The sequence below is a fragment of the Nicotiana tomentosiformis genome, chromosome 2 (assembly GCF_000390325.3).
Source record: "Nicotiana tomentosiformis chromosome 2, ASM39032v3, whole genome shotgun sequence".
NCBI classification, from domain to species: Eukaryota; Viridiplantae; Streptophyta; class Magnoliopsida; order Solanales; family Solanaceae; genus Nicotiana; species Nicotiana tomentosiformis.
The window spans coordinates 85,597,805-85,622,240 of NC_090813.1; the positions used below are offsets into that span (position 1 = coordinate 85,597,805).

Sequence of the window (24,436 nt, forward strand, 5' to 3'; positions counted from 1 at the left end):
AAGAAATTTTAGTTTCGATAACAAACAATTAGACAGTATTTTCAGGGACATATGAAATCCTCATCCCAGGAGAATCTCAGTGCACATGCGCTGGTCAGAACTCAAACATTACAAAAAAAGGGTCTATTTGCGGAGGTTTTATTTTGGGGGTTAGTATTAACCTCCCCAAATTGTATCTAATTAGGGGGGAAGGGGTCTTATTAACCCGCACTGAAATTCAATTTGTAGCGTTTAGAAATCTCCGCTAGCCTTAAAAAAAGGCGCTAACAATAGAATATTTCCTTCCTTTATTTTTATCTTTTCCTCTTTTTTCCAGTATTTTTATCTTTACTATATCATCTTTCTCGCAACGCTCTTCATTCTAATGATTTAGGGTTCAGAGAAATTCTTTCTCTCTCCTGAAATGACAAGTTCCCTTTCTCTCTTTAATCTCCCATTTTCTTTATTTGAATTATCATTGTTTTAAGTAATTTATCTGTGCGATTTTGCGGGATTGTCATTGCGAAAATAGTTGATATCCGATTATAATTCCTCTAAGTTTGATATTTGTGTGATTTTAATGTGAATTTCAGCAATTACAACTCGAATTGAAGCGTGCTTGTCGCTGAATCTCCTCGCAAACGGTACAACTCGAATTGGAGCTCTCTGCACTCTCCTTCCTAATCTGTTTATATCCGATTTTAATTCCTCTAGGGTTTTGATTATATTTTCCTAATATCTGAATTTCAGTAGTTTCTGCATGTGATTTGATTTAGGTTTTCTCTGCTCCAATTCCAATAATTTTTGCACGTGATTTGATTTAGGTTCTCTCTGCTCCTTTTTTGTTATAGAAGAAGAAGAAGGTTTTTTCCTCTACTTCAAAACTCCAGTAATTATAATAGTATTGGGTAGTCATCTTCTTATTTCTGATAGGATGAACTTTTAATTATTTTTCAGATTTTAAGCTTTAAGCATGACTATAAAACGTAAAGCATATCATCAGCTTGAGTATAGAAATCAAATGTCTATGCGATTTAATAAACTTACTTCGAATGTTTTGGTCCAATGATATCTATCTTGTTGCATTCTATACTTCTACTTTACTAGAGTATATGAATAATATCGGAAACCACACGAGATGGATTGCTTTTAAGTGAGAGCAGAAGCCCTGTAATGATATTTTACCGTATATGAATAAAGTTTGAATTCATCGTAGGTTGATCATTTTGGTATAAATAGATACAAAATCCCTATGAGAATCGGTATCCAAAGTTTGAAACCTTAAGGTGCTGGTGTTCAAATAAATGCATCTTTGATCTCATATTAATCTTTTCTAACAACTATTTGCCACCTATAGGTTGAGGGTAAGTATTAACCCCTTTAAATTTATTGCTTGCATCATCACCTTTTCATGATGTTTGGAGTGAGTTGAGTAAAGTAACAAAAAAGGTGAACAATGCTAGTAGCCCATACATCATTACAGATAACAAAACTACTAGCTACTCATTGTGGCTTGTCTAGCTTTGAAGTTAGTCACTTGAGCTAGCTTGTGGTAGTTCTTGCAATGAGAGGAACATATCAGAAATCCCTTGAGAAATCCCTTGATCCTGCATTGTACCTCCAAATTTCGCCATTTCATCTGCAATAGCATTTCCTTCCTAAAGTAGTGCACCACTTCAATTTGCATATATGTTTAATGATAGACTGCATCCCCATAATATGATCTGCAATCTACCAATCAGGTTTAAGGATTCCTTTTAACATATTAATAACGAGCAACGAGTCCATCTCAAGAGTAATGTTTCTGATATTATTAAACTGACACCAGGCAATTCCAAAGAGTGTAGTTTTAGATTCTGCCGCATTGTTAGCAGAACTGGATTGGTTTGATGAAACCAAAATTTAGCTACTGTCATTGCATAAGAAACCAAAATTTAGCTACTGCGACACAATAGCATTATAGACTGGGATTATAGAGTACTTATTTATCACACCTGAAATACCGTCGTCTTTACTCATATTATTCCTCGTAAATAGAAAATCAGCAAACTATGAATATTAAGGCGATTCAAACTATGGATAACTTTGCTTATTCAAAGATAATTCGTTGGTGCTTGATAAAGGAGAATGTCTCTGAGTAGTTGTATAATCACCTGCATGCATTTATGAAAAAGTTAGTTGAAGAATGTACTTCTTAGATAATATGATGGTAATCAGACGTGAATACTCCCCCGATTTGCCTTTATTTCTCTGAAACTCTGTAGATTTCTATTATTTTAAAACTAAGATTACCATGTCCCACTTGTGTAGCTGTAAGAGAGCTTTAAATCTCACTTGTAACTCTTGAAATGATAATAGTGCATAGCTTCCAGCTCTTCTGTTGTAACTTCGTTGAGAGATACCAGGTTATATTCTTTATAACAATCACTTTTCTTCCATGTAATGATATTTTACCGTATTCATGTAAATATGTTCTCATTGTTGTTCATGCTAGATAATTAGCTAACTTTACCATTCCCTTTTATTTAGCTTATAAAATTGTAAAGTATGTCTCCGATCTTATAAAATTGACATGTTACTAAATTTTTTTTTCCTCATGAAAATTTTGTAGGTTATATCAAACTCTCTTCATTAGAAGAGTCCTTACTGGTATTAGCTGCATTTCTCAAAGGTTTCAGATCTTTCCAAATACTTTTCCAGTGGATAAATCTTGGATTCGATTACCAAGGAACACAACTGGATATTTGTTTGGTTTGAATCAATTTCTAGATCTTACATTTAAAAATGGATCTATAGAAGATAGAATAAAATGTCCGTGTCCTAAATGTGGTTTTGTGAAGTGGTTGACTAGAGATATAGTGTTCGATCATTTAATCTACAAGCCATTACCTCAAGATTATATCACTTGGGTTTTTCATGGGGAAATAAATCTGTCGCAGAACTTTAATAACATAGAGGTCACTCAAGATACACTACTTGCTAAAAATCCAGTAGACTTATTCCAGGTCCACGTACAGCAGGTAATAATATAGATGTATACTTACAACCCCTTGTTAAGGAGTTGAATGAGTTGTGGTATTAAGGTGTGGAAACTTGTGATTCATCGAAGAATGAAATGTTCAGAATGTGAGCAGCTCTTATGTGGACAGTCAGTGATTTTTCTGGACTTGATATCTTATCTGGTTGGAATACACATATTGGTTTGGCATGCCCCTCTTGTAATTTTGATTCAGAACCTTGTCGACTTCCTCACATTAGAAAATGGTGCTTTATTGGTCATCGTCGATTTTTGGTATGAAATCACAAATTTAGATTGATGAGGCATCATTTTTATGGAGATGTGGAGGAGAGGAACCCGCCGAGGAAGTTATCAGGGTCAGACATTTTTCAACAAGTGAAAGAAATCGATGTTACATTTGGAAGGCTAACAGAGTTGAATGCTAGAAAGAAAAGAAATAGACAAAGAAAAAATGAGGAAGGTGCAACCCAACAGTGGAGAAAGAAAAACATATTCTTCAATCTTCCATATTGGGAATTCAACTTGTTGCGCCATAATTTGGACGTCATGCACATCGAGAAGAATATATTTGATAATATTCTATACTCTTTGCTAATGGATAAAGACAAATCAAAGGATCATGTTAAGGCTCGAAAAGATCTAAAAAATATGGGTATAAGGCTTGATCTTTGGCCAGATGAGAACGAGAATTGTCGTCTTGCTGCATTTGCAATTCCAAAAGCGAAGAGAGTCGCCTTCCTAAAAATATTAAAGAATATTTCAGTGCCTGATGGTTACTCAATTAATATCTCTCATTGTATTGATCTGGACCAGAAGAGGATCTTCGGATTAAAAAGTCATGATTGTCACATCATCATGGAACAATTGTTACCTGTCACCATTCGAAATGTGCTTCCGAATGAGGTTGTTGCAGTCTTGATAGAGCTTTCTTCCTTTTTCTAGAAATCTTAGTTTGAAAAACTTGAGCCTATCTGACCTAGAGAAGCTACACGATCGGATTGTAGTCACACTTTGTCACTTAGAGATTTTATTCCCTCAATCGTTCTTTACTGTCATGGTTCATTTAATTATCCATCTAGTAGATGAAGTGATACAATGTGGTCTGGTACATTATCGATGGATGTATTTTGTTGAAAGGTAAAACATTATTATTTCATAACATTCTTTAAATCAAACTTAAATATTAACTCAAACTGAATGCTTGTTCTAATACCATGTCATTTTCGTTATAGATTGTTAAGTCATTTCAAGTCTCTTGTAGGGTACAAAGCACAACCAGAAGGTTCCATTGCTGAAGGTTACATTGTTGAAGAAGCTCTGACTCTCTGTTCTCGTTATTTTGAGGGTATCTAGTCAAGGATAAATAGGCCTAAACGTGTAAACGATGAGCTAAATCATAATAAGGCTTCTGAAGTATCATCTTTGTTTCCTCAACAAGGTAAACCTGTTAGAGGCTCCACAATATTTCCCTTGTCTCTTTTGGAGAAGACTCAAGCTCATCGATATGTGTTACTTAATTGCGCAACAATAAAGCCATTTATCGAGTAAGAAGTTTATTGTAATTAATTTTTTAATAAAAAATTTAAAGTGAAATGATTAAATTAATATAGATTATTCCTCTGTAGTGAATTTAGGAATCACATTAAAAGGAATTCAAGAGGTCGAAGACCTTCTGCAACAGAGGTAGAGAGAAGAGTTAGTAAAGAGTATCCTGATTGGTTTCCAAAACGAGTGAGTGAATAGTATTGCTAATATCTGTCTATGCATAAGTTGTATTAATTTAGATTATTTAAAAAAAATAATTTTGTTTGTTTAGATCATGAATCCAGATATAGCAAACACAATATCTACTGATTTGGAGTTCTTAGCACGAGGTCCAATGCCAGATGTAAGAAGGTTTACTGCATATAACATTAATGGATTCAAGTTTCGGACTGTTTCTAGAGAACATGGATTGAAGACTCAAAATAATGAAATTTTTCTTACCTCTGACACCTCTTGTATTGCATCTAATGTTGATAGAAATGCAAGGCAAGCAGAGTTGCCATATTATGGGAAGTTGAAAGATGTAATTGAGCTTAATTATTATGGATGATTTACGGTTGTGCTCTTCAAATGCTAGTTGGCTGACACTACTCAGGATAGAGGGATCAAAAGAGATGTTTGGAAATTTAATTATGTTAATTTTTCTATATTGATTCACACGGGTGATCGTGAGGACCATGATCCTTATATTGAAGTATCTCAAGCAGATATGGTTTATTATGTTGATGATGAAACTGATAAAGAATAGAGTGTTGATGTGCATCTAAAGCCAAGAGATTTGTTTGACTTGGGAGATGTTGATGAAGAAGAAATTTATGAGAATGAGTCATACCAACAACAAGAATTGGAGCAATTTTTTGATATTAATTATGAGAATATCCAAATTGTAATAGAGGAGCATATGTCTGACTAGGAATTAGGATATTTTATACCAGTGAGAAAGATAATTTTCAAAGTACTGGATGTTAATTTTCTATACTTGTGGCAAGTGTTTTCTTCAAGTTTAAAACTTGTCTTTTTCTGAAGATGAATATATCTTTTACTGTAACGATCCGGCCGGTCGTTTTGAGAGTAATAGCCCTGATCCCCTATTAACTGCTTTCCCCAAATCGTTTTCTGCTATTGTGACTTGCCAGGATGATTGGTTTTGAGTTTCGGAGTGTTTTGGGACACTTAGTCCCTAAATGAGAGCTTAAGCCCTAAGATTTGGACCGTAGTCGGAACAATGTGAAGACGACTCCGGAATAGAATTCTGTCGGTTCTGTTAGCTCTGTTAGGTAATTTTGGGTTTAGGAGCGTGTCCGGATTGTGTTTTGGAGGTTCGTAGCTCATTTAGGCTTGAAATGGCGAAAGTCGAATTTTTGGAGTTTTGGGCTGGTAGTGGAAATTTTGATATCGGGATCGTTTTCCGATTCCGAAAGTTAGAGTAGGTTCGTCATGTTGATTATAACTTGTGCGCAAAATTTGAGGTCCATCGGATGTGATTTGATAGGTTTCGACATCGGTTGTAGAATTTTAAAGTTTCAAGTTCTTTAAGTTTGAATTGGAGGGTGATTCATAATTTTAGCGTTTCTTGATGGGATTTGAGAGCTCGACTAAGTTCGTATGGTGTTTTAGGATTTGTTAGTATGTTTGGTCGAGGTCCCGGGGGCCTCGGGTGTGTTTCGGATGCTTAACGGGTGAAAACTTGGACTTAGAGGAATTTCTAAATTTTTCTGGTTCTGGTGTTTTCACACCTGCGAAAAAGAGACCGCAGATGCGTGAGCTGCACATGCGGAGATGGAAGCGCAGATGCGATAAATCGAGAGTTGGCCTGGGGTCGCAGGTGCGAGGAAGTTTCTGCATCTGCGATGCCCGCAAATGCGCATGGATGTTCGCACATGCGCAAGATGCACAGAAGCGGAAGGGACTCCGCAGGCGCGAGTGCGCAGATGCGGCCCTTTCATCGCAGTTGCGAAGGCAGAGTGGGTAAGTGAGTTGCGCAAGCGCACCCGCAGGGCTTCGCGATCTTTATCATTTTTGGCTTTGCAAACTCGGGTTGGGGCAATTTTTGAGAGTATTTTCGAGGCATTTCTTGAGGTAAGTTCCTTGTGCTTGTTTTTGGTCAATAATATTGCTTTGCCATGTATTTTCCCACCTAGTTAATATATATTTAAGGTAAAAATTGGAAGTTGGAGACTAGGGATTTGGGAGTTTGAATTGCGGATTGAAGGACCATTTGGTGTCGGATTTTAGTAAATTTGGTATGGTTAGACTCGTGAGTGAATGAGCTTTCTAGTTTCGTGAATTTTGTCGGGTTTCGAGACGTAGGCCCCGGGGGCCGGGTTTGAGCCAATTTCGGGTTTTGGCCTAATTTTGTAGTTTTTCTTGTAGAATTCATTCCATTAGCGCGTATTGATGGTATTGTACTATTTTGAATAGATCCGGGCCATTTGGAGTCGGATACTCGTGGCAAGAACGTGATATCAGGTTGATTTGAGCGGTTCGAGGTAAGTGGCTTGCCTAACCTTGTATTGGGGACTTTCCCCTTAAGATATCTTGATATTATTTGGTGTGTGGGCGCCGTGTACGTGAGGTGACGAGTACGTACACATGCTATTATTGCAAAAATCATGTTTAACCTTTTTAATCATAAATTGCTTCTCTTATTAATTGTACTAATATGTTTAACTGTGTAGTTTAGACTAGAAAAGCATGCTTACGTGTTTTAACTGCCTAATTGACATTCTGTGCGTCATGTTCAGTTAAGTCCTTATTTGCCTTATTTGTGTCCAGTAAAAACTGTATAACTCGATGCCATACCGGTCATTGCATCTTGCGTTGCATATTTAAATTGGGACTAAAGACGTATTTCGGGAGATCCTCCTGTACTGCATATTTACTTTGGGACTACAGACGTATTCCGGGAGATCCCCCTGTACTGCGTATTTACTTTGGGACTACAGACGTATTTCGGGAGATCCCCCAGCACTGTATATTTACTTTGGGACTACAGACGTATTCCGGGAGATCCCCCTGTACTGCATATTCATTTGAAACTATGGGACGGTATCCCGAGAGATTTCCCACTGTGTTTACCTTGTTGAGCCGAGGCCTTCCTTAACTGTTAAATTTTCTAAAATTTCTTTAACTGTGTTACCGTAAATTCTACTTATATCTTTTACTGTTTAATTTATTATATTTACTCTGGTAGGGCCTTGACCTGACCTCGTCACTACTCGACTGAGGTTAGGCTTGGCACTTACTGGGTACCATTGTGGTATACTCATGCCCTTCCCTGCACATGTTTTCGTGTGCAGATCCAGGTGCGAGCTATCAGCCTCGGGGTTAGTACGTGCTGCTGATTCTAGGAGACTTCAAGGTACTTCTGCTTGCGTCCGCAGATCTTCGGAGTCCCCTTCTACTCCCTCGTCTAGAGATTTTTCCTTAATATCTTCAGACTTTTGTATAGAGCTACATAGATTATAGCAGCTTGTGACTTAGTAATATTTCGTGTCTTGGGAAATTATTTTGTATATGCCGAGTGGTACTACTCTTGGCTATTTATAATATGCTGTTTATCCTTAAAAATGTTGTGTTTCCTTTATATTTTTCGCAATAGTAGGTTTACCTAGTCGTAAAGACTAGGTGCCATCACGACACCTTACAGAGGGTTAATTTGGGGTCGTGACAAGTTGGTATCAGAGCACTAGGCTCGTAGGAGTCGCGAGTCACAAGCCGGTTTATTAGAGTCTGCGGAGACATCTGTACTTATCTTCGGGAGGCTATGTAACTGTTAAGAACAATCATATTTCTTTGATTTCCTTGTTGTGCGAATTATTGACACCAAAATTTCTAAGATTCTATTATATTCTTTCTCACAGATGGTGAGGACCCGCAATGGGAGGACTGACGATCAGGCACCCGAGCCCCCTGCCAGAGCCACCAGAGGCCAGTGTCGGGGTAGAGGACGACCACGCGGTGCAGCCGGAGCACCTGCGAGATCTGCGTCAGAGGAGCCCCCAGCAGCTCCAGCTGGAGGGCCAGCGCCAGAGATCCCTATTGCTACTCCAGCCCTCCAGGAGGCTTTAGCTCAGTTCTTGAGCATGTTCAGTACTCTGGCTCAGGCTGGACTATTTCCGATAGCTCCCGCTACATCTCAGGCCGGGGGAGGGGCACAGACTCCCGCAGCCCACACCCCTGAGCAGAGGGTTCAGGTTGATCAGGCCCCAGAGTATATTCCTATGCCCCCAGTGGCTCCGGTTCAGCATGAGATCATGGTAGCTGCTTTTGAGGCAGAGCAACTCAGACTTGAGAGGTACAAGAAGTACCACCCACTTACTTTCAGCGGACTAGCTTCAGATGATGCTCTGGGTTTTCTTGAGGAGTGTCATCATATTCTCCGCACTATGGGCATTGTGGAGACGAGTGGGGTTTCTTTCACCGCTTTCCAGCTGAGGGGAGCAGCATATCAGTGGTGGCGTGCCTATGAGCTGAGTAGTTCGGACGAGGCAGCCTCACTCACTTGGACTCACTTTTCAGAGATGTTCTTGCGTGAGTATGTTCCTCAGAGCCTCAGGGATGCTTGGCGTGCAGAGTTTGAGCAGTTGCGTCAGGGTTCTATGACTGTGTCGGAATATGCAGTACATTTTAGTAGGTTAGCTCGCCATGCACCTGCTCTGGTTGCTACAGTCAAAGAGAGGGTTCGTCGCTTCATTGAGGGACTCCACCCCAGTATTCGGACTAGTATGGCCAGGGAGTTGGAGATGGACATCACTTATCAGCAGGCAGTAAGCATTGCCAGGAGAGTGGAGGGCATGTTCGCCCGTGACCGGGAGGAGAGAGAGGCCAAGAGGTCTCGAGAGACTGGTAATTATTCAGGAGCTCGTGCACCAGCAGCATGCTATGGTAGGGGTTTTGTGAGTCGCCCTGTTTATTCAGCTCTTCCAGCAGCCAGCGGTGTCCCAGCTCCGCCTAGGCCTCAGGAGCCCTATTATGCACCGCCAAATATCCAGTATGCCTCCTACGCGAGGTGCTATTACCGGCCAGTCCAGCAGGACAGGTCCGAGTCAGTCTCAGCCGCCGCATCCTCTGAGAGGTTGTTTTGAGTATGGTGACACTCGTCACCTGGTTAGAGATTGCCCCAGAGCCAGGAGGGGTGCACCTCCACAGACTTATCAGCCTCCACGTGCTCCACCGGGTCCTCCGACCATTCTTTCAGCTCCAGCTGCTACCACACCTCCTCATCCAGCTCGAGGTGGAGGTCGGGGAGGTCGAGGTCGCCCTAGAGGGGGAGGCTAGGCCAGATACTTTGCCCTTCCAACCCGTTTAGAGGCCGTTGCTTCAGATTCAGTTATCACAGGTATCTTCCCCATCTGTCATAGGGATGCATCAGTATTATTTGACCCAGGCTCTACGTATTCATATGTGTCTTCTTATTTTGCTCCACATTTGGGGATATCTCGGGATTCTTTGAGTTCCCCTATTTATGTATCTACTCCTGTGGGAGATTCTCTCATTGTGGACCGCGTATATCGGTCGTGTTTGATTGCTCTTAGTGGTTTTGAGACCAGAGTCGATTTGTTATTTTTCAGTATGGTAGATTTTGATGTTATCTTGGGCATGGACTGGTTGTCGCCCCATTATACTATTCTTGATTGTCATGCTAAGACCGTGACGCTGGCTATGCCAGGTTTGTCGAGATTAGAGTGGAGAGGTACCTTAGAGTATACTCCCCGCAGGGTCGTTTCATTTCTTAAAGCTCAGCGAATGGTTGAGAAGGGGTGTGATGCGTATTTGGCCTATGTGAGAGATGTCAGTATTGATACCCCTAAAATTGAGTTAGTTCCAGTAGTGAGGGACTTCCCAGATGTGTTTCCAGCTAATCTTTCGGGTATGCCGCCCGATAGAGATATTGATTTTGGCATTGATTTGTTGTCGGGCACTCAGCCCATCTCTATTCCTCCACATCGTATGGCTCCTCCTGAATTAAAGGAGTTGAAAGAGCAGTTGCAGGAGTTGCTTGATAAGGGCTTCATCAGGCCCAGTGTATCACCTTGGGGTGCTCCGATCTTATTTGTAAAGAAGAAGGATGGTTCTATGCGTATGTGTATTGATTATCGGCAATTGAACAAGGTTACAGTGAAGAACAAGTATCCTTTGCCTCGCATTGATGATTTATTTGATCAGTTACAGGGTGCCAGGGTATTTTCCAAGATTGACTTGCGTTCTGGCTATCATCAGTTGAAGATTCGGGAGCCGGATATCCCGAAAACTACTTTCAGGACCAGATATGGTCACTATGAGTTTCTTGTCATGTCATTTGGGCTGACCAATGCCCCAGCAGACTTTATGCATTTGATACACAGTGTATTCCGGCCTTATCTTGATTCCTTCATCATTGTGTTTATTAACAACATCCTGGTATATTCCCGGTCTCGGGAGGATCATGAGCAGCACCTGAGGACCGTGCTTCAGACTTTGAGGGAGAAGAGGTTGTATGCAAAATTTTCTAAGTGTGAATTCTGGCTTGATTCAGTGGCATTCTTAGGCCACATAGTGTCTTGTGATAGGATCAAGGTAGATCCAAAGAAGGTGGAGGCAGTGCAGAGTTAGCCTAGACGTCATCAGCTACAGAGATCCGCAGTTTCCTTGGTTTGGCGGGGTATTACCGTCGCTTTGTGGAGGGATTTTCATCCATTGCAGCACCTATGACCAGGATGACCCAGAAGGGTGCTCCATTCAGGTGGATCGAGGAGTGTGAGAAGAGCTTTCAGAATCTCAAGACAGCTTTGACTATAGCTCCAATATTAGTATTGCCTACAGGTTCAGGGTCATACACTGTCTATTATGATGCCTCGAGGATTGGCCTTGGAGCGGTATTGATGCAGGACGGTAGGGTGATTGCCTACGCATCTAGACAATTGAAGGTGCATGAGAAGAATTATCCAGTTCATGATCTCGAATTAGCTATTGTTCACGCCCTGAAGATCTGGCGTCATTATTTTTACTGTGTTCCCTGTGAGATTTACATTGATCATCGGAGTTTGCAGTACTTGTCCAGGCAGAAGGACCTTAATTTGCGTCAGCGGAGGTGGTTGGAGCTACTTAAAGACTATGATATCACTATATTATACCACCCAGGGAAGGCCAATATAGTGGCCGATGCTTTGAGTCGCCGGGCAGAGAGTTTGGGGAATTTGGCATATCTTTCGGCAGCTGAGAGGCCCTTAGCCTTGGATGTTCAGGCCTTAGCTAACCAGTTTGTGAGATTGGATATTTCAGAGCCTAGCCGGGTATTAGCTTGTGTGGTTGCTCGGTCTTCTCTTTATGATCGTATCAGGGAGAACCAGTATGATGATCCTTATCTTCTAGTTCTTTAGGACAGGGTTCGGCGAGGTGATGCCAGAGATGTGACTATTGGTGATGACGGTGTGATCAGGATGCAGGGCCGGATCTGTGTGCCCAATGTAGATGGGCTTCGGGAGTTGATTCTTGAGGAGGCCCATAGCTTGCGGTACTCCATTCATCCGAGTGCCGCGAAGATGTACCAGGACTTGAGGCAGCACTATTGGTGGAGAAGAATGAAAAAGGACATAGTTGGGTTTGTGGCCAAGTGTCTCAACTGTCAGCAGGTTAAATATGAGCATCAGAGACCGGGTAGATTACTTCAGAGGTTGGAGATCCCAGAGTGGAAGTGGGAGCAGATCACCATGGACTTTGTGGTTGGACTTCCTTGGACTTTGAGAAAGTTCGATGCTATTTGGGTGATCGTGGATCGGCTGACCAAGTCAGCCCATTTCATTCTGGTGCTGACTACATACTCTTCGGAGAGGTTGGCTGAGATTTATATCAGAGAGATTGTCCGCCTTCATGGTATTTCGGTATCCATCATTTCAGACATAGGTACACAGTTCACATCACGGTTTTGGAGAGCCGTACAGCAGGAGTTGTGTACTAGGGTGGAGTTGAGCACAGCCTTTCACCCTCATATGGACGAGCAGTCCAAGCGCACAATTCAGATTCTTAAGGATATGCTCCGTGCCTGTGTGATGTAGTTTGGAGGGTCATGTGACCGATAATTGCCACTTGCAGAGTTCGCTTACAACAACAGTTATCAGTCCAGCATTCAGATGGCACCGTATGAGGCTTTGTATGGTAGGCGGTGCCGGTCCCCAGTGGGATGGTTTGAGCTGGGCGAGGCCCGATTATTGGGTGCAATTTTGGTCCAGGATGCCCTGGATAAGGTGAAAGTGATTCAGGAGATATTTCGCACAGCCCAGTCCAGGCATAAGAGTTATGCAGACCGTAAGGTTCGTGATTTGGCATTTATGGTTGGTGAGCGGGTCTTGCTTCGGGTATCGCCTATGAAGGGTGTCATGAGGTTTGAGAAGAAGGGCAAGCTGAGCCCGAGGTTCATTTGTCCTTTTGAGATATTGCGGCGAGTTGGGGAGGTTGCTTATGAGCTTGCCTTGCCTCCCAGCCTAGTAGGAGTTCACCCGGTATTCCACGTGTCCATGCTCCGGAAGTATCACGGTGATCCGACTCATGTATTGGATTTCAGCTCAGTCCAGTTGGACAAAGATCTATCTTATGTTGAGGAGCCAGTAGCCATTTTGGACAGGCAGGTCAAAAAACTCAGGTAAAAGAATATTGCTTCAGTAAAGGTCCAGTGGAGGGGTCAGCCGGTCGAGGAGGTGACTTGGGAGACCGAGCAGGATATGCGCAGCCAGTACCCTCATCTTTTCACGGTTTCAGGTATGTCTTTATACTCGTTCGAGGACGAACAATTATTTTAAGAGGGGGAGGATGTAACGACCCGGCCGGTCGTTTTGAGAGTAATAGCCCCGATCCCCTATTAACTGCTTTCCCCAAATATTTTTCTGCTATTGTGACTTGCCGGGATGATTGGTTTTGAGTTTCAGAGTGTTTTGGGACACTTAGTCCCTAAATGAGATCTTAAGCCCTAGGATTTATACCGTAGTCGGAACTATGTGAAAATGACTCCGGAATGGAATTCTGTCGGTTCCGTTAGCTCCGTTAGGTGGTTTTGGGTTTAGGAGCGTGTCCGGATTGTGTTTTGGAGGTTCGTAGCTCATTTAGGCTTGAAATGGCGAAAGTCGAATTTTTGGAGTTTTGGGCCGGTAGTGAAAATTTTGATATCGGGGTCGTTTTTCGATTCCGGAAGTTGGAGTAGGTTCGTAATGTTGATTATAACTTGTGCGCAAAACAAATCAAGTCCGTTAACCACTCGAAATCTACCCGAGGCCCCGGGACCTCAACCAAACATGCCAACTAGTCATATAACATAATACAAACTAGTCGAACTTTCGAATCACTCAAAACAACACCAAAACACCTATTACACCCGGATTCAAGCCTAAAGAACTTCTAAGCTTCCGAATTCTACAAACGATGCCGAATCATACCAAACCACGCCCGATTGACCTCAAATTTTGCACACACGTCACATTTCACATTACAGACCTATTCCAATTTCCAGAATCGGATTCCGACCCCGATATCAAAACATCAAACCTCTGTCAAACTTCCCAAAAATTCAACTTTTCCCATTTCAAGCCAAATTCCACTATGGGCCTCCGAATCACAATCCGGACGCGCTACTAAGTCCAAAATCGCCCAAAGGAGCTAACAGAACCATCAAAACTCTGTTCCGGGTTCAAATTCACAAAAAGTCAAACTCGGTCAACTCTCCTAATTTAAAGCTTCGACAATGAAATCCATTCTTCCAATTCGATTCCGAATAACCTGAAAATCAAAACCGACGATTCACATAAGTCATAATGCATTATACAGAGCTACTCATGCCTGTAAACTACGGAGCAAAGTGCAAATGCTCAAAACGACCGGTCGGGGCGTTACATCCCCTCCCCCCTTCCCCACTTAAGCATACGTTCGTCCTCGAACGTGTCCAGAGTTGTTCTCAAAGCCGTCAAACCGCCGTATAACCTTGCCATGCACATATCCGGGGGTGATCCCACGTCACCCTATCCCATATAGGTCTGATAACACCACATAACTGAAATTTCTAAATTCAACCTTGCCCACAAGCCTTAGAATCCAATTTCTAACATCCAAAATTTCTTATAAAATCTGAATGCCGCAACCTACACACTATATAAGTCTGAACAAGCTGTACCAAAAGCCGTAACCATATCTCAAATACTCAAAACTCAAATACCACACAACTCAAATGCTCGAAGTAATGATTTCTAATCACAGTAGCTGCTCCAAAACAACCCCATACCGGTAATAAACCTCATATCAAACAAGACTCTATTCTAACACCTTTGTACACTACCGATGATGAAGGAAACACGCGGGGACTCGTAACCATTCATCAGATCCACCAGTCGTGGAGATCCCTCTCCTTCGACAAGAACCATAGCAAATTTCTAAGCCGACTTTCGATATTATCCTTCCAAATATGCCACAATCAAATCTGATAGCACCCATCCCAGATCCGACGACTTCATCTTATCAAATACCAGCTACTCTTCTGACAGGCCATACCAATACTATCTAAAGCCACAACCCGTGCAATCCGTGAACTAATAAGCAACATTCCAGATGTACTCAATCACGAAAATGACTCAAACAAGAGAATCGTTCCGTAAGCTCGACGGGTACCACCCCAACGCAATGCTAAAAACCCATCACACACCGTAAAACCATAACACACAAATCTAACACAAGGATCATATCTCAACATAACTTTGTCGCAATGCGCGACCCCATCCAAACACGGATCCATATGAAATACCTCAACCACCATGCTTAAAATCAATAACCACGCGCAATCCGACATCAAGTACTCAAAGTGCATTACCATAACCCTGGAGAAGCAAATGACACAATGCCACACAAACCCGAAAGAACATAACCAATACACAACCACTCATGCATCACCCAAATACCCATCTCGCACAATTTCTGTTATAAGGCCCCCAATAGAACTGCACCATGGGTGCATACAACCAACGAATCACAACCCCTCGTAGCATAGAAGAGTAACTCACCGAACATATCAAAATACGAATAAGCTCAACAACAACCGAATGGCACATCCCTCAACAATAGCAGTATGGAGCGAACCAATCCAGCTCGATGTAGAATACACATCCTAATTGGGCCTACCAATGGACCCCCAAATCAACTCCAAGCACCCACATATGGATAAATAACCCTTTGAAAGTCCACAATAACTTAATTATAACGCATACTATCATCTGGCTAGCTTAGGCCACAACCTCACAGTCCACAACCATGAAACAATCTGTTTCTGAGAACTCCCAGCCTCCAAATCCATAAAACACACGAATCACCATATCTGATTCCATCTCCACCGCCCGAAAGTCTAACACATCTCTCATACACGATCATCCCAAGAGGAATACTTCTAAAATTGTTCCGGGCCACCTAGCAAAATTTGAATATCAGCAGTCGATCAATCAAGAGAGTGCCGCAGTACCCGTGAAGTATCCATAAATCAAAACACATTGCCCCTTCTGAAATGTATACTCTCATCAAGCCATACCGATTAGTAATATCAGTTACATGGTCATATGAAATCGTCCATGCTGCCTACGAATCTATTCCCTTCCCTTCCAAACTGACTTGTGACCTTGCACAGGCAAATCTCAATCCCACACAACACCGCATCTACCATGACATCATGTGAAGAGTACAAGAATCTCGTAATCAACTCTGAGTCCCAAGCAGAATACATACCTGATCAGTCAGAAACCTTCCATTTGATCTCATCCCGGAGAAAAATTCCAATACGCAACATATCCCTTATGCCGGTAGGAAATATACTCCTCGAACCGTTGTAAAAACCTTTGAGATCTCTTTGAAACCCATTTGCGCATAATCAAGCTATCAGAACTGAATCTCTCTAATTCAACCCAGCCACGCAGGCCACCAAACCCCAAGAGCATTGCCACAAAACACCTGTGGAGACCAGCCACATCATAGGTACCTAAAGAATCGATTATATCCATTACTATGCTGATCCAACCTACTGCCACGCTGTCCTATTTCTCCAAGTCCCTTCCAAATTGCCTTCAAATTGATACTTCTCCTTGCTGGAACACCACGATCCTTACCCAAAATTCACCACACAAAAGACCCTAGTATAAAATCACAATGCCCTAAGGCCCATAAGCCGCTGACTTCCCTCTTAAGCACCCCAAAGCGCCACAACCGCGACACCCACTCTAAAGAGACCTTATGTGAACCTAAAACTGTTTTATTCACCTTCTTGACGCAGAAATGCATAATCCACAATGGTATAAAAATTCCACAAGTCTCGACACCATCCAATGTAAATCTCAATTTTTTAGCCATATACAAATCCTGAAAATTCCAAACCGCTACATATAAATCTTGAATCCATTAGAACTATTCTCGAGAGTCATCCACTCTACCTAAATCTCAATTGAACCGACCAAACTGACCGAACGACCTGTGCCCCATTAGTACACCAACACCCAAGGGAGTAGCCCACACTCCTAAGCAATCGAGAAAATTCCTACTCCTTGTACCCTACATCCTTTGCGAATAACCACTCAATTATTTTGTGATTCCCATATACCCATAGAGTGTAATACCACCTGTATCCAGAAATTCCTTTACCCGAGTCATTCTCGATCTCGACCTCTGTAAGTCATAACTGATTCACCAGTATACCCTGAAATGAAACTAATACAACACATAACCGTGCAAACAACTCGTCGATAACAGACTCCCCCACTTGGCTCAAAGCCATAGAACAAAACAACCGATAACATCACGATACCCATACTCTATTACTTCCAGAATCCCGTACTGAAATTCAACTAAATCCTTCGTAAGCCCATGTAACACAAATCATATAATATCTCAAATCGTCTGCAAATCTTGCATTCATCCTCGTGATAGTCAGGTCAACTGTTACAACCGATCCAAAATCTAATCACACAAATATACCCAACTGGTAGAAAAGAATGCCTCTACACAACATTATAAAAATCACACATCTGTAGATTACCTCGCAGGTTATAACTCACATGCTCAGCCTCAAACTGACATCTCTTTATACCCTTTCACACCCACAACTACTAAGCAATCATTTAATCTTTTTGAGGTTGAACTCATCAACACGACATGAAAATCTAATTCGCTCCACAATTAAACTATATGACAGATCCTTCAACACACTCACAACTCGGACCGTACGTCACATCACAATGAAAACCAAGCACCCGATGGCCTTTCCTTTACATTTCAAAGAAATCCTTCTCGTCACATTCAAACAATCTGAACACATCTCGCAGTCACATCACACTCACCACATAGTCATTCCACCGCTCATCGAGCCACAAATTCCACTCGTAGGGACATTACCAGACATATGAGTCCAATTATACAAGTTACCACTGAAGCTACCGAGCTCAAGCTGCGGTCTAACCATGGCCTCAAGTCCTCCAGACTGGCCCTTTACTAAAACACAGAATACACATCTCGAACCTCATTCTTAGAATCACAAGCCAGCGCACAATCGATACCGAGCGCTCACATGCGCATACGAATGCGTGGAAGGAATTCAAAGAGTTACGCTTCAAGCTGAATCAATGATGAACGATAAGGAATGAAAGATGTGAAGTATATCCTAAATGTCCTGTATCCTGTCGAAGATAGGTATGGACGTCATCATACCGATCCACAAGACTCTAATAGACACTTGCTCATGACTTGTAGAACCTATGAACCTAGGACTCTGATACCACCTATCACGACCCAAATTCCAACTAGTCGTGATGGCACCTAACCCAACCCGCTAGGTAAGCCAGTTAACCACTAACCAATTTCAATAACAATAAATAAAGTAATTAAGTAAAGAAATTATCTGAATCTTATACATTCCCCAAGAATTGGTAGTACAAATCATGAGCTTCTAAGAATAGAGTTTACAAAGCGGAAATGAAATAAATACATCGTCTGTTTGAAAAGTACATAAACAGAGTTTTATAGATCTAAGGCTACCACGAATAAGAGGCGGCTACAATCGAGACGCAGGTACATCTTCAAATCCAGCACCCATCGAATACAGTAACATCAACAGCCAATATCTGCACGCAAGGTACATAAGTGTAGTATGAGTACAACCGACCCCATGTACTCAATAAGTAACAAACTTAACCTTAGGTTGAAAGTAGTGACGAGTTAACAGAAAGGTTGGGTCCAACACCAATATTCCACAATAGTTCATAATAGCATAATGCAATAACAAAAGAAGAATCTCAAAAATAAAAGGCTCAGTTCGTTCTCAGTTCGAAAAAAAAATAGGCATTTCTTTTCAAGTATCTTAGTGAAAATTCAAATCTTTTACCGAAAAGCCAATATACGAGTAAGTTTGAAAACTATGATTTTTCCCAAAACTCCTTTCAACAAATAGTAAGATGCTTCATTTTCAGATAGCATGAGAAAGGTACTTCTCCATGCCTACATGTCAAGATACAGGTAAAATCATAAATATCCCCAAAACTAGGTAGCAGAAGGAAATTCACCTCTATGCATATATCTCAAGTACGCATGTCAAATGCAATGCATCTCGATGATGAGCTCATGCACTCAAACTCTCAAAGTACTCAATCTCACTGTCTCGCATTCTCTCTCACTATGCTTAGCACACTCAAACACTCAGCATTGTACCATACCCACTGCGATGTGCAGCCCGATCCCTATTTATAGTCGACTGCGCTCACTGGGGGTGTGCAGACTCCGGAGGGGCTCCTTTCAGCCCAAGCACTATAATCCGCACGGAAAACTCACATGCTGCACGGACAACTCACGTTCCATAATATCAATATCTGGAACCGCACGGACAACTCATGTGCCGCACAGACAACTCACGTGCCGCACGGATAACTCACGTGTCGCACGGACAACTCACGTGCTATAATCTTAACATCTGGAATCGCACGAACAAGTCACGTGCTGCACGGACAACTCACGTGCTACAGTGACAACATCCTCACAAACAGGCCCCCGACCTCACTCAGTCATCAATCTCTCCAATCTCACTCACGGGCATACAATGTCTGAAACTAGCCCGACAACAATGATGTGATGTATCAATAAATAACTGAGACTGAGATATGATATGAATGCATGAATATGACTGAATATAAAATATCAATTAAATCAGTGAGATGATAGTAAGAAACGACCACTATGGGTCCAAACAATATCGGCATAATGCCTAAACATGATATCTAGCTTGATTGACAGCTTAACTACCTTATCACATGGTGAAAACACAAATATCAACAAAGTAGGACCACTATACACTGCCATGGAGACAACAAAGTCCCAATTCACATGGTGCACACCCACACGCCCGTCACCTAGCATGTGTGTCACCTCAATACCAATCACATAACACGTAGTTTCGGGGTTTTATACCCTCAACACTAATATTAGAAGAGTTACTTACCTCGAACAAGCCAATACCAATGCCGAGCAAGCCAAGCGTTGCTCCAAAGATGCCATCCCGCGCGTTCCGACCTCCGAACGGCTCGAAACTAACTAAAAACAACTCAAATGCATCAAAAAATGCTAAAGGAACCAATCCCGATCGAAAAAGATCAAATATTGAATCAAAAACCCAAAATCGGTCAAAAGCCCAACCTGGGCCCGCACCTCGGAACCCGAAAAAATTTATAAAACCCGAAAGCCCATTCACTTACGAGTCTAACCATACTAAAATTTTCAAAATCCGACACCATTTGGTCATCCAAATCTCCAAAATCCATTCTCCAATTCTCAAGCCCTAAACCCCCAAATTTCACTTCAAAATCTCACTAATTAGGTGAGGAAATCAGTGGGGAAACAAGTTTTATGATCCAAAATGAGTACAAGAAGTTTACCTCAATAATCATCTCGAAAATCTTCTCCAAAATCGCCTAAGTCCGAGTCCAAAATGTTGAAATAAGACTAAAATCGCGAACCCATGCTTATAAACCTTCTGCCCAGACTTTTTGCATTTGCGGGCCTATTGTCGCACCTGCGACGCCACATCTGCGGTGAAAATGCCACTTCTGCGGAAATCACTTGTACCTCCAAGGCCCGCACCTGCGCTCTAGGTTCCGCACTTGCGAACGCGTATTTGCGGCCCTACCTCGCTTCTGCAGAGTCAACCTCTCCTACCTGCCCCCGCACCTGCATCCACTTGTCCGCATCTGCGCTACCGCAGGTGCAAGAAATTCTTCGCACCTGTGATCCCTGTCCTTCATGGCCTTACCTGCATCTGCGATTCATGCCACGCTTCTACATGCTTGCACCTGCGGTGCCCACTCCGCAGGTGCGGTTACACCAGTAGCAGCAACTCTTCAGCTGCTTCATCAACTCAAAAAACAATCAAGTCCGTTAACCACCCGAAATCTACCCGAGACCCCCGAAACTTCAACCAAACATGCCAACAAGTCATATAACCCTATACGAACTTAGTCAAACCTTTGAATCACTTAAAACAACACCAAAATATCGATTACACCCGGATTCAAGCCTAAAGAACTTCTAAACTTTCGAATTCTACAAACGATACCGAATCATACCAAACTACGTCTGATTGACCTCAAATTTTGCACACATGTCACATTTCACATTACAAACCTATTTCAATTTTCAGAATCAGATTTCGACCCCGATATCAAAGTGTCACCCCCCGGTCAAACTTCCTAAAAATTCAACTTTTGTCATTTCAAACCAAATTCTACTACGGACCTCCAAATCACAATTCAGACGCGCTCCTAAGTCCAAAATCACCCAACGGAGTTAACAGAACCATCAAAACTACGTTCCGGTTTCAAATTCATAAAAAGTCAAACTTGGTCAACTCTCCCAATTTAAAGCTTCGACAATAAAATCCATTCTTCCAATTCGATTTCGAATAACCTGAAAATCAAAACCGACTATTCACATGAGTCATAATGCATCATACGGAGATACTCATGCCCGTAAACTATCAAGCAAAATGCAAATTCTCAAAACGACCGATCGGGTCGTTACATAATTCTATTGGAAAGAAGTGGAGTGCAAGTAGGGAAAGGTTGTGGTATGAGTTCTCTGACCCACTTAAGACCAAAGCAGATATTATGGATAATGTTCTAGTAGGGATTTCACGGGATCAATGGACTTCTTATGTTGTTTACCGTTTTAATGAAAAGACAATGGTATTTATTTGAATGCTTCAATTGGTATGTGCAATTATATACTTTTTTATTTGTATATTTGAGTTTTATGTATATTTTTATAAGGAAATGAGTAAAAGAAATGCTGAAATTCGGAAGAAACAAACTGTTGCACACACTGGTAGCTCCAAACCAAACTCCAGAAGAAGAGTTGAAATGGTGATAAATGTTAATTCAATATGTTTTACATTAATTAAACTTGCAAATTATTACTATTTAGTTAAGTCGTTCTGACTTGAATTTTTATTTATAGATGGCTGAATCTGGACAAAAGCCTAGACGAGCGCAACTCTATCTTGCTACTCATAAGAAGGAAGATGGCTCATATGTTAATGAAGCGGCAAGAGAAATATGTGTAAGTTTCTACTTGTTAAAAGTTTCATGTGTTGTGTTAGATCACTAGAAAGTATAATATGAAGATAAAGTTGTAGCCCATTAATGAAGTTGACATTGTTCCAAATACAACACTATGACAGTAATATACTAACAATATGACTAATGTATATGAGTGGTTAATCTGAATAATGAATGTTGTAGAAACTTAAACTTTGTGATCTCAGAATTAATTCGAAATTAGTTGGGATTGGCTCTATTAATCTTTTATATATCTACAAAATTCTCATTTCTTGTAGTGTCATATTATTTGGATCAAATTGGTTTGTTGAATATTACTAAGGATTAATAACTATTGAAGATTTAAGTTGTTGCTACTGGGAAGGAAGAAGAACTTGAAATAAGTTCCGCGCTCTATCTTCTGTAAGAATAAATTAGTGATAATGAAATTACTAATTGATCCAAGTTTTTGAGGTCATCACAATATAAGCAGCAACAAAAGTCGTCAGTAATAAACTAAGCCTAATGCAAAAGTAGAAATAATGCTTAACAAAATGAGTTAAACTGAGCCCTATATATTGACTATTGTTCTAAATAATGAATGTTGGAGATTCAGTTGATTGAGGATCAGATTTGATATGAATGGAAGCAGTAAATTAACAGTTACAGTTAGAAGAGAAGCCCGCGTATTTAACTCTTTCTGTGTTCATGTTTGCGTGTGATGAGGCATCTTACTGTTATTCAGCTACTTAAATTATTCATCAAAGTTGTTTCTCTGGTTATCTTTTATTTTCCTTATGTTGTCAATTACTAATTGAAGTTATGACAATGAATTTTGTGTATATTATATTTAGGAAAAAATTGAGCTAATTGTAAGTCAAAGTGCCATATATGAGTCTGAAGTTTCACCAAATGATGTCGTTGGTAAGGTGCTAGGAAAAGAGCATTCTGAAAGGGTAAGGTTTTTGGGGTTAGGAGCTATCCCGAGTAAAGTTTTTAGACAAACAAGACGTCATTTTGGAGGTATAAATACTTCCAGTTGTGATCATGGTTCATGTTCATCCAAATGCGAAGAGAAATACAATCAGATTTTGAATGTTCACAATCAAAGCCAAGAGAACTATGCTCAAATGATGACTGCACACCACCAAATGATGAATGCTTTCAAGGCATATATGATTATGAATGAAGGGACAATACTTAAATAATTTGTTGGGATCTTTGTTTCTCCTCCTCCTGCAGCAGTAAAATAAAATCTAGCTATATGCAGTTTTTTAATTTGAAAAACTAAAAATAAACATTAATGCTTTTTATTTCTTTGCAGCCAAGTGATGCAGCTAGCGGGTCCATTTCACCTATGGGCGTAAGATCATCTGGTGATAGTAATCTTAGTGAAAATCATTGAGTTTTCTTGCAAATGTATTAGATGATTAAGTATGAAACTGTATCTGAATGGTTGAACTGGATATTTTGTCTAAAAGATCTGACTATTAAAGAAAACAAATATCGTTGCCGACCGAGGATTTGAGGATCCCGTTTTGTCTAGTCAACCTTTGAAGATCTAATCTAGTACTACATTAATGGATATTTTGTCTAAAAGATCTGACTATTAAAGAAAACAAATATCGTTGCCGACCGAGGATTTGAGGATCCCGTTTTGTCTAGTCAACCTTTGAAGATCTAATCTAGTACTCCATTAATGTTTACTGCTGTGTCCACCGCTCTCCTTATGGGTTCTTTTCGATTTTCAAGGATGATATGTGGAAAACTGGAAATTAGGAATGGGAAAAGAATGTCTGCACTTGTGACAGTCAGTGTGGTTAAATGAAAAAGAGGAATGAAGTATGATACTGTAATTGCAAAGTTTAGTTTTTGAGGTTATGTCAACTGCTTATGATTTTATAATATGTGGTGGTTACTGAACATTTATGCATTTTTAGTTTTATGTTAATTCCTCTTAAAATTTATTAATATAATTGAAATATTGTATTAAACAAACAGGTAGCCCCACAATTGCCCAAAAAAAAGTCTTCACTGAATAGAGGAGGTTAAAACTGCCACTAAATAAACAAATTGAAGGGGTTAAAGCTGATGTGAAATAGAATATGTTATATTTCTAAGATATATTGCGGAGATTGAAACCGTCGCAAAATAATTTTTTAGCGGGGTTTTCAACCCCCGTTTTATATTTTTTATATGTTGCTAAATTGGTTAAAATTTTAATTTGTGGGGGTTAAACCGCCGGCAAATAACCTCCGTTAAATGGTTATGGCGGGCTGTAAATAGTTGCCGCAAAATGATAGTGGCGAACCTTACAACTGGGGTT

General features: G+C 40.9%; 2 protein-coding genes across 12 annotated transcripts; both read left to right on the top strand.

Moving 5' to 3' along the window:
- Window positions 1–41: 41 nt before the first annotated feature.
- LOC108942999 (uncharacterized) lies at window positions 42–9,878 on the top strand. Of its 8 annotated transcripts, none has more exons than XM_070195676.1 (5): window positions 42–623; window positions 2,591–2,650; window positions 6,965–7,032; window positions 7,843–7,904; window positions 8,407–9,878. In XM_070195676.1, exon 5 carries the CDS (start codon window positions 8,407–8,409, stop codon window positions 9,628–9,630), a length of 1,224 nt encoding a protein of 407 aa, XP_070051777.1. In that variant the 5' UTR covers window positions 42–623; window positions 2,591–2,650; window positions 6,965–7,032; window positions 7,843–7,904; the 3' UTR covers window positions 9,631–9,878. The 8 variants fall into 8 exon arrangements, 1 of the variants encoding a protein (XP_070051777.1); XR_004503690.2 differs by lacking the exons at window positions 6,965–7,032; window positions 7,843–7,904; window positions 8,407–9,878 and adding exons at window positions 4,231–4,542; window positions 4,624–4,729; window positions 4,815–5,249 and having other exon boundaries at window positions 187–623; window positions 2,591–4,135; XR_011414044.1 differs by lacking the exons at window positions 6,965–7,032; window positions 7,843–7,904; window positions 8,407–9,878 and adding exons at window positions 4,231–4,436; window positions 4,624–4,681; window positions 4,815–5,249 and having other exon boundaries at window positions 159–4,135.
- Window positions 9,879–21,601: 11,723 nt separating this feature from the next.
- On the top strand, window positions 21,602–23,614 carry LOC104121416 (uncharacterized). 4 transcript variants are annotated; one of them, XM_018766624.3, is made up of 4 exons: window positions 21,602–21,759; window positions 21,844–21,936; window positions 22,031–22,132; window positions 23,435–23,614. In XM_018766624.3, exons 1-4 carry the CDS (start codon window positions 21,682–21,684, stop codon window positions 23,513–23,515), a joined length of 354 nt encoding a protein of 117 aa, XP_018622140.1. In that variant the 5' UTR covers window positions 21,602–21,681; the 3' UTR covers window positions 23,516–23,614. The 4 variants fall into 4 exon arrangements, with proteins under 4 accessions (XP_018622140.1, XP_018622137.1, XP_070049570.1 ...); XM_018766621.2 differs by lacking the exon at window positions 23,435–23,614 and adding an exon at window positions 22,965–23,405; XM_070193469.1 differs by lacking the exon at window positions 21,844–21,936.
- The last annotated feature ends 822 nt before the right edge of the window (window positions 23,615–24,436 follow it).